The sequence below is a fragment of the Prionailurus viverrinus genome, chromosome A2, assembly GCF_022837055.1.
Source record: "Prionailurus viverrinus isolate Anna chromosome A2, UM_Priviv_1.0, whole genome shotgun sequence".
Taxonomy (NCBI): domain Eukaryota; kingdom Metazoa; phylum Chordata; class Mammalia; order Carnivora; family Felidae; genus Prionailurus; species Prionailurus viverrinus.
Window position 1 is genome coordinate 157,883,885 of NC_062562.1, and position 9,931 is coordinate 157,893,815.

Below are 9,931 nucleotides of genomic sequence, written 5' to 3' on the forward strand. Positions count from 1 at the left end.
ATATTTGAGGGTGGATGTGTGACAGGGAAGCTTGGCTGGAGACAGACTTCTCTATCATCACTGTTTTGCCCAGGTCTTGGCCATATTAAATGTCTCCTGTACTTGTTGCCTGTACGCTTCATGTCTTAAGAATGATCTGATGGGGAGAGGTGTGTATATTGTCCTGAGGGAGAAATAAGAAGGATAGAACTCAGCTACAGAGACACTGAAAAACTCTCTACATTGATGCTAACGATGGTAGCATGCAGGCAAAACCAGACAAGGCAAATCAGGGGCAGCGGGTAGGCCTCGTGGTAACTGAGCCCACGGGAAATTTGCATCCTCGCTGAGCTGAGCTCACCTTTCCCCTGCAGCCCCAGTATCCGCCTTGTGAGCGAACTGTGACTCAGATGCAGAGCCTGAGCACTCTTCTCACGTCCCCAGGAAAGGTCTAAAGAGGGACTGTGTGCGGGGGTAGGGAGGAGGCCAGGGACCAAGGCGCAAGGCACAGGGGTGGTGACCCGAGCGGCCGAAACGCGGCCAGGGCTCTCAGCCTTCTTCATGCTGCTCTTCGTCCTGCCGTGCCTTCTGGGAATCCTGGCCAACGGCTCGTTGTGCTGGTGCTGGGCCGGGAAAGGCTGCGGCGGGGGAGGCTGCCTCTCTCTGGCATGATCATCCTGAGCTTGGGCGCCTCCCGCTTCTGCCTGCAGTGGGTTGGAACGGTGAACAGCTTCTACTGGCCGAGTACAGCAGAGGTCCTGCACGGCAGTTCTTTGGTCTCCATTGGGACTTCCTGAACTCAGCCACCTTCTGGTTCAGCTCCTGGCACAGTGTCCTCTTCTGCATGAAGATCACTAACTTCACCCACCCCACCTTCCTCTGGCTCAAGTGGAGGTTCCCAGGGTCAGTGCCCTGGCTCCTCATGGCTCCTCTCCTGGTCTCCTTCATCGTCACTCTGCTCTTCTTTTGGGGAAACTGTGCTGTGTGTGAAGGATTCTTAATTAGAAAGTTTCCTGGGAACATGACCTTCAGACAGTGGAGCAGGACACTGGAAGTTCACTACTTCTTGCCCCTGAAGCTGATCACCCGGTTAGTTCCTTGCTCTGTTTTTCTGGTCTCAGTTGCGCTGTTGATTAATTCTCTGAGGAGGCACACACCGGGAGGATGCGGCTCAGCGCCCACAGGCCACAGGACCCCAGTGCCCAGGCTCACACCAGAGCTCTGAAGTCGCTCGTCTCCTTCCTCATTCCTGATGCTCTGTCCCTCGCATCCCTGGTCATCGATGCTGCAGGTTTCTTCTCAGAGAGTGACTGGTACTGGCCGTGGCAGATTTTAATCTACCTGTGCATGTCTGTCCATCCGTTTTTCCTCATCTCCAGCAACCTCAGGCTTCGAAGGGTGTGCAGACAGCTACTGCTGCTGGCCAGGGGCTTCTGGGTGGCCTAGGTGGCACGGTCTCCTTACCCAGACCCCCGGAAGAGACTCAGGGAGGGTGACGGAACCTGTGCCCACTAACACAGAGATAGCTTCCGAGGCAGGTACCTACTGGATTCTACTCTGGGCTTCCTCCGTTGGGAAGGAGAGGAGGGGAGTCAACTCTGGGGATTCTCTGAGCGAGATTCCTTCCTTGGGACACTGTCAAATGGGGACCCACAGGTCCCAGAGAGCCAGTATTGTCCAGAAGTTCAGAATATAAAATTTTGTCTGTTCTCTATTTCGTGTCCCCTCTGTTATGTGGCAGCTTCCAGTTAAAGAGTCCTGATTAACAGTACATGTGATCTCAACAGCCTCCCAGGGGATGAAGAGAAAATGTGTCTGTGGCTGAACTGGGATGTGGATGGGGAAGAAGCAGGTCTCTTGAGGATAATGTGTTGGTTACCATGGGAGCCCTGGAGGGCAGTAGTTGGGGCCGACAGTGGTCTGGGCTGTGATGTCGCATAGCCCTCCCTTCTGTGCGGATTCTTTTTCTTTCAGCACACTTGGATAATTTGGTTTTAATTTTATGAAGACTCCTGGAAAGTTTCTTTACACAAACCCATCTCTTTTCTTATTATTATTTCCACTGTTCTGCTTTCAGTTTTCCCCCCTCTAAAGTCTCAGTGGCAGCCAGACATTTTCCATGTTTATTCTTCTTAAGAATCACACATTGTGATTTTCTCTGTCTTCAAATTGTCTCTGGAACTTTTTTTTCTTCCTTAAGCAAAAGTCACAAAGTCACATGTAATTTGAATAAACATGTACTTCTAGTTCTGAAAAACAAAGACTCAAGAGTTTCACTTAGTTTGCATCCCAAAACCATTTAACCTCTTAATTTTTTTTTTTTTTTTTTAAGAGAGAGAGAGCATGTGTGCGCAAGCAGGGGATGGGCAGAGAGAGAGCACGAGAGAGAATCCCAATCTAATCTCCACTGATTTAAAATGCTACCTTTTATCGTGACTAAATTCCTATATATATTGGGGTACTTCCTTTCTGTTCCGTTTTGCTACTGTGCTACTTTGGTATAATCACGTGCCAGTACCACAGCATTTTGACTATTTTAGGTTTATGATATTTGAATGACTGGTGAACTAGTCTTTCTTCATTAATCTTTTCTAACTTTCTTGGCTATAGTAGTGTCTAGTCCCAAACAATTCCTTTTTAAGAAAGTTATGTTGGATACTACTAACTGTATAATTCAACATGAGGAGAAATACATATCCATGATGTCGAGTCTTCTATTCAAGAATATGGTATGCTTTTCCATTTATTCAAGATTATTCAAGATTTATTCAGTTGGTTAAGTGTCTGACTCTTGATCTGACATCAGGTCATGATCTCACAACTGATTGTGAGATGGAGCCCCGTGTTGGGCCCCGAATTGGGCTCTGAGTTTGGTGTGGAGCCTACTTAAGATTCTCTCCCTCCCTCTCGCTGTGTCCCTCCCCACACGCTCTTCCCCCCACCCAAAACAAAACAAAATAAAAAACTATTCAAGATTTCTTTGATTACTTTCAGTAGTGTTTTAATTTTTTAAAACACAGGTCTTACACAACGTGATGTGAATTCTTTTAGGTGTAATTAACCCTTTATGCCTTAGTTTCCTGACATATTCACCGAGGTGATAGCAGCTGTCTCAGAGTAATTGCGAAGATTGATGTAGGCAGTATATGTGCACGACACATTAGTATTGATCGTAACTTGTTAAGAGTAATTCTAGTGTTGCATAGTTAATATTATTTAAAAAATTATACTCTGTATCTGCATCAGCACAAAAAGAGTAGAGAAACCTGAGTATGTCAAGGACGTTTCTAGCCACCAGGAAAGACCAGTGTTTCTGTTTCTTTCTTTGACTCCTCTTGTTTTGTTTTTTTCTCATTCTTTAAATTTTTTTTTAACTGCTAAATTAGGCCAACACGGTAAGTGTGAGTGAGCTAAAGAAAAACCGTCTGTGGTGGCTAAGAAATCACTGAGAAGGGCCTCTGATGCTGAAGGAGGCCACCAGAGGCTCACTAGGGGGTGTGACTCTGAGAATAGTTCAGTTAAGTAGCTTTTTTTGGTTAAGTTTTTATTTAAATTCCAGCTAGTTAACACACAGTGTAATATTATTAGCTTCAGGTGTACAATATAGCGTTCTATCTTCCATACATCACCCGGTGATCATCGCAACAAGTGCCCTCCTTAGTCCCCATCACCCACTTCACCTCCCCTACCCCCCACCTCCCCTCTGGTAACCATCAGTTTGTTTTCTGTAATTAAGAGTCTGTTTGTTGGTTTGTTTCTTTCTCTTTTTACTCCTTTGTTCATTTGTTGTTTCTTTTTTTTAATTACAAAATTTTACTTTTTTTAGTTGTGCAAACAGGGTACATGTTTAAGAGGGCTGATGGAGGGCGCCTGGGTAGTTCAGGTCGTTAAGCATCCGACTCTTATTTTCAGCTCAGGTCATGGTCTCACAGTTTGTGAGTTCGAGCCCTGCCTCGGCTCTGCGTTGGCAGACAGTGTGGAGCCTGCTTGGGATTCCCTCTCCCTCCCTCTCTCCCTCTCCCTCTCCCTCTCCCTCTCCCTCTCCCTCTCTCTCTGTCTCTCCCTCTCCCCCCCTCTCTCTCCCTCTCCCTCTCCCTCTCCCTCTCCCTCTCCCTCTCCCTCTCCCTCTCCCCCTCCCTCCCCTTCTCTCTGCCCATCCCCTGCTCATGCATATATGTGCACTTTCTCTCTCTCAAAATAAATAAATAAACTTAAAAAAAAAGAGGGCTGATGGTGAGAGTGTCATCACCCCATACATTTAAAAGATAAATGAGCAGGACATTACAGACTGGACTTGGTTATGGGTACCCCCTCCCCGCCAAATCTCCCTGGATTGAAATGAGCTCATCTGCTGATGGGCAGATGGGCTATATTTGCTGACATCCTGGGTTAGCTTTCTGCCACACTGACAGAGACTCTCAGGACACACAGTTCACGCTCCTGGCTGGGAATCCACCCTGAGGGAGAAGGTAAGCAGACACCGACATGGCTGGGCCAGCCTGGCCCTCGTTCCTCCGGCAGTGTCCACACCAAGCATCAGAGCATTTGTAGAAGGTGGTCACCAGCTCGTCTGCAGAGTGGGTCTGAAGCTGCACGAAATAGGCACACGGGTGTTCGCAGTTAGGATATGACTCTGCAGGAGAGTCAACATTCTCCCAGGCAGCTGCTCCACACGCATATCCTCCACTGATTTCAGCTTTGGATTCCTCCGATTTTTTACCTTGCGGGTGATGTGCATGTAGGGGCAGGTGTCGCAGGCGAACTGGTAGCGGTGCTGTCCTCCTGCATGATGGGTCCATTGCCGTGGCTGGGGCAGAAGCAGCCTGGTGGCCGACTGCCGTTCAGGGCGTCCGCGGCCCGTGCGGCCTCTGGGTACTGACACTGAGCCCATCTCAAGCCCACTGTTTTGTTTCTTAAATTCCCCATATGAGTGTATTCATGTTATTTGTCTCTCTCTGACTGACTTATTTCACTTAGTACTTAAGTAGCTTTTGACATCAGCTAAGGGAGGCAAAAAAAAACAAAACAAAACTATTTTGTTTTTTCTTTGAAGACATAAAGGGGAAAGAAGAAAACCATAAAGGGAATAGTAAGAGTTACTAAATATTAGCTGTTATCGTTAAACTTTATTCTATATTATGTGCTGTCATGTTGCTATATTGAGCTGTTCTATTGAGGAAAGAAACGAAAAGACTAAGAAAATGTACTGGAGACCAGATTGAATCAATGAGAAATCAGATTGGTTGCTGGACCTTGGACCATGTGCTAGGCCTTCCACAGCCCTCTTCTGGTAGGTAGTGCTTCCTAAAGGACAATCCTGTTCTGTGGTATTAGCAAAGCTTAGCTAAAACCCATCTTATCAACCAGTGGCAAATATCACAGCTCACTACTAAAGATTTTATGAAAGAAATTTTGTAAAATTTAAAAACACAACGCCAAAAAATATATGTCAGGATGTGTTAACCTTTTGGGGGGCTGCAGACTGTTTGCGAATGTATTCGATTGGCAGATATTTTTGGAGTGCCTACCTGTAGGCAGCTCTCTGTGCTGAAGATAAAGTAGTGAGCCTTGTAGATGTCATTTCTGTCCCCATGGTGTTTATGATCTTGTGGGGAGTCAAGGGCCAGGTGTCTATTCCTATAAACGAGCACATCATTACAAATCCCTCAGGAGGTGATAACACTGTGGATGGGATGTCATTTGAACACACAGTTCCAGGTGCCTGTAGACCTGGAAACCTGTCCGTGAGTTCCAGGCTAAGGATTCTGCTCTCTTGTGGTATTCCTGGTCGTGTGATTGTGTGAAGCAAAGAGTGCTGTACTCTTTGTACAGGGAGGGTTTTTGTTTTGGATGGAAGAGATTAGTTTAGTGCTGTCCTGGCAAAGCAGGGAGGTCTTGCCATAGGGATCCTCTACCATGTAAATTCCCAGGCCTGCTCAGAATGGCCACAGAACAATGTTCCTTCATGCCCATTTACTCCCTCCTTTGACTCTGAGTGACTCTAGAAATACTCTACTAATAGAGTTACCACCTTGGAACTGGGTTTTGCTCTCTTAGACTTCATGCATTGATTTGTTCTCCATGAAAAAAGATAAAGTATCAAGGCTTTGCCAGGCTAGTGCCTTTGGTGAGGCTCATACCTGTTTTGTGAGTCAGTGTTAGAAAAGCAAACTCCAGACCCCTCCTTAACCAGGATGGGACCTGTCTAACCAGAGTGTTGCCTCTTGAGACATGGCCTGAAATCAGAAAAGCAGGGTTGTTATCAGAGGTGACGCTTACAGAAACACCAAGTAAGGTCTGTTTATTTTTGCTCAGTCTTCAGAGTGTTACTCAGATGGCATGGTTATCTTTTTATTTAAAAAAAATAAAAGGGGGTGCCTGGATGGCTCAGTCAGTTGAGCGGCCAACTTCGGCTCAGGTCGTGATCTTGCGGTTCTTGAGTTCGAGCCCCGTGTTGGGCTCTGTGCTGACAGCTTGGAGCCTGGAGCCTGCTTCAGATTCTGTGTCTCCCTCTCTCTCTGCCCCTCCCCCGCTCATGCTCTGTGTCTCTCTCTCTCTGTCAAAAATAAATAAACATTAAGAAAAAATTAAAAAAAAAAAAGGAAAGCAGAAGGCACTTTACAGTTATACCCTTCGTTCAAGTCTCAACCTCAAGATGTATTCACTTTTAACATTCCCTTGTGCTTTAAAAAACTTCTGGTCTATATTCTTCCCAATTCTTTGGTCTTTGAAACCTGCCTTATCTACCTGGTCTGCGAAGTCTGCCCGAATGAGAGGAAGTTGAATTACAAAAAATTGTTTCACTTACTGCCTCTAGTTAAGCGCTAAATAGAGACTTTGTCAGACAAAAAGAAGACAAAGTTTGTGCTATTTGTTTTGTCTCAGGACTAACAGTCCTGTGCAGAGGAAGAGAACAGCTTCTGGAATACGTATCACATGTGTCAATGCCCCATATTAGAAACTCTGCTATCTTTTCACAGCCTCTAAAGCACGTTCCTTGGCCTTGTTTTCAAAGCCCTACCAAACCCTCTTTCCAGCCTCACTTCCGCCTCATTACTCCTCAGAATGAAGTCTTTGCTCTAACCAAACTGGTTTGCTCACTCTTTCCCAGACAGACCTCAGTTTTTTCTACCTCTTCACTTGGTTTCTATGGTTCCTCCACTCACCAAAAATGAACCTATCTTTCGACTCCCTCAACTGTCCAAATTCAACCATTTCCTAAAGCCCCATTTAATTTTTTCTTCCACTTCAATCCCTTTGCAAACTACCCAGATTTTTTTCCCCCTTCATGGGGTAATTTCATGAATTCCATGGGTTTTTTGAACCTGCATCTTGTATTGGGTAATTAAGCAAATATCTCCTTAGTTGTGTTTTTTGCATTGTTGGATTACGTTGTGATTTCTTTTTTTCTTTTTTGGCACGTATCTCTTATCTTTCCAAATAGTCTCCCGGTTGGGAGGAAGGCTCTCCTGTTGACTTCGTGTGTCTCTTGCAGCACCTGGCACGGCGTATGGCACACAAATCTATTCGCCTATTGATATTTCTTTCTGAGACCTTCATCGTGTCCCAGGCCCATGATGCTCTCTGCTCTTGAGAGGAGGAGGTTGGGATGATAAGTGTTGTGAAGAAGGGCTTCAGGCTGGGCACGGAGGAGGTGTTCATTAAAAGTGGTGTTTGGTGGGGTGCCTGGGTGGCTCAGTCAGTTGAGCGTACTACTTCAGCTCAGGTCATGATCTCACGGTTTGAGTTTGAGCCCCGTGTCGGGCTCTGTGCTGACAGCTCAGAGCCTGGAGCCTGCTTCCGATTCTGTGTCTCCCTCTCTCTCTGCCTCTCCCCTCCTCATGCTCTTGTCTCTGTCTCAAAAATAAAGATAAACATTAAAAATAAATAAATAAATAAAAAATAAAAGTGGTGTTTGGTGATTGACTGCAGATGGCAAAGTTGACATTTAGGCCAGTGGTGAAAGTGGCCTTGGGCATTATATGCTCATGTTCACACAGTCAGTGGATGTGTAACATTTCTGATGGGTGTAAACTGCTTTTGAATCTTGTTGAGAACAGCCAGAGCTACAAAGATTTCAGAACTTCAGTCACTGCTTATATATGCCTTCAAAAACAAAGAGTACGTTTTACACACACACACACACACACACACACACACACACACACACACACACACACATACACACACACACACACACACACAAGCACAGTTGCACAAATGCTTTATCCCTTAGTACAAGCTTTGCTGTCCTTAGAAGACAGTCTTCTCTTTTCCACTTTTGAGTTCGTCTGTATCTGTCTGTAACACAACCGAGTTCCTACCCAGCATTCATCTCTGGGCGTCAGCAGCACTACTGTGCTAAAGCCCACCCTTACAGCCTGCTATGTATGATGTCCACATGGGCCACGTGGTCAGCACATGTACCCACGGGTGGGCAGGTACATCATGACCACTGTCTCCACCACGGAACTCACTAGGCCTATAAGCCAAGAGACCACTGCTACGGAGCACAGGGGGGCACAGACAGCCACGTAGTGGCCATAGGCCATAGCAGCCAGCAGCAGGAACTCGGTACCCCCCAGGGCCAGTGAGAAGAAGAGCTGAGTCCCACATCGGGTGAAGGAGATGGTCTTCTCCAGGAGGAAGTGCACCAGCATCTGGGGGACCCCACTAGAGGTGTGGCAGATGTCCACCACTGAGAGGTTGCAGAGGAAGAAGTACATGGGCAGGTGCAGCCGCGCGTCCAGCCCGATCAGGAGGATGATGAGCCTGTTGCTCAGCAGGGTCAGCAGATAGGTGGCCGCAAACAGGACAAAGAGTCCAGCCTGGGTCTACCTGTCACTGGAGAGCCCCAGGAGGACAAACTCACTTTCCCAGGTCAGGTTGTCCCTCCTCATGGAGCAGGGGGGCCAGGCTGCTGGGAGAGGAGGTGGCTTAGAGAAGCCAGAATCAATGAGAATTTGCAACAAAGGGCTTTCTGTGGGACTGCAAGAACTTGTACATTTTCCCCATTAGACTCTGAACTTCTTCAAATCATGGATCTTTTATGATTTTTCTTTTCATGCAAAGATTCCTAAAAAATGTTTCACAGTATGAGTACACAAATAAGAAAAAGTTGAAAGTAGTGGCCTTGAGGATAATTCTCTGATCCTAAGACGTAGGACGTGTACTCTGGACTTCCTCCTTGTCATTACTCCTCACGCTGGAGCTCGTGGTTCTTCCTGTTTCTCCCATAAGCCAGGCTGCGTCAGTGACAGAGAACATCACTCACTTGGTTCTCAGTGTACTGATTAATCAGGCTTATTCCTAGGTTGATAAGATCAGGACCTCATTGTACAACATTATGCTCACTGTAATTATGTCCCAACTTCTTGAGATGATGCTATTTCCTTGGTGAAATGCTGGCATTTATTTGAATGTTAAAGTAAGTGGTTTATAAAAGATGAATGTATATATCACTCACTTGCAACCAGAGCGTTTGGAACCTGATGGTGCCCACAGATGAAGTCAGTAAGGGAGTGCCTCTGAAGCCCTTTGAACTTTGTTATGTGTAAATCCTTCTGTGACAGCAGAGACAGGTGTGCCCTTGGAACACCTCCCTGTTTACTTTGCTGGTCTTTAGCTTCTATCAAAGGGTAAAGATGCTATTTTTTCCCTTAGTACAAATGAAATGTACTAAGCAATTTTATCGCCTTTATTTCTCTGTTTGTTAATAGCAAGTCCCTCTAGCTTCATTGTCATGTCTACATTACGTGTCTGTGCAACATGGCGGGAAGAGATAGTGCTATTAGGTAGTACAGGGGTGAGGAGAGACCATGGGGACATGGAGAAGAGTCCGCTGCTGGAAAAGCCCATTTGAGTGCCCACTGGGGAAGCTTGAGAAGGAAGGGAAACTCCAGGCTCTAGGGTTTGAGTGTGAAAATCCCACAGGACTCACGGTGGCCGCACA

At 46.3% G+C, this 9,931-nt stretch overlaps 1 protein-coding gene and 1 pseudogene across 1 annotated transcript; one reads left to right on the top strand and one right to left on the bottom strand.

Annotated features, from left to right (window-relative positions):
- Nucleotides 1-242: 242 nt before the first annotated feature.
- Nucleotides 243-1,425, top strand: TAS2R41 (taste 2 receptor member 41). Its single transcript, XM_047837719.1, is given in 5 exon segments — nt 243-281; nt 424-586; nt 589-717; nt 720-1,129; nt 1,132-1,425. Coding segments are annotated over 5 exon segments (1,035 nt in total).
- Nucleotides 1,426-4,397: 2,972 nt separating this feature from the next.
- Nucleotides 4,398-4,905, bottom strand: LOC125154063 (DNA-directed RNA polymerase III subunit RPC10-like; annotated as a pseudogene).
- Between the last annotated feature and the right edge of the window lie 5,026 nt (nt 4,906-9,931).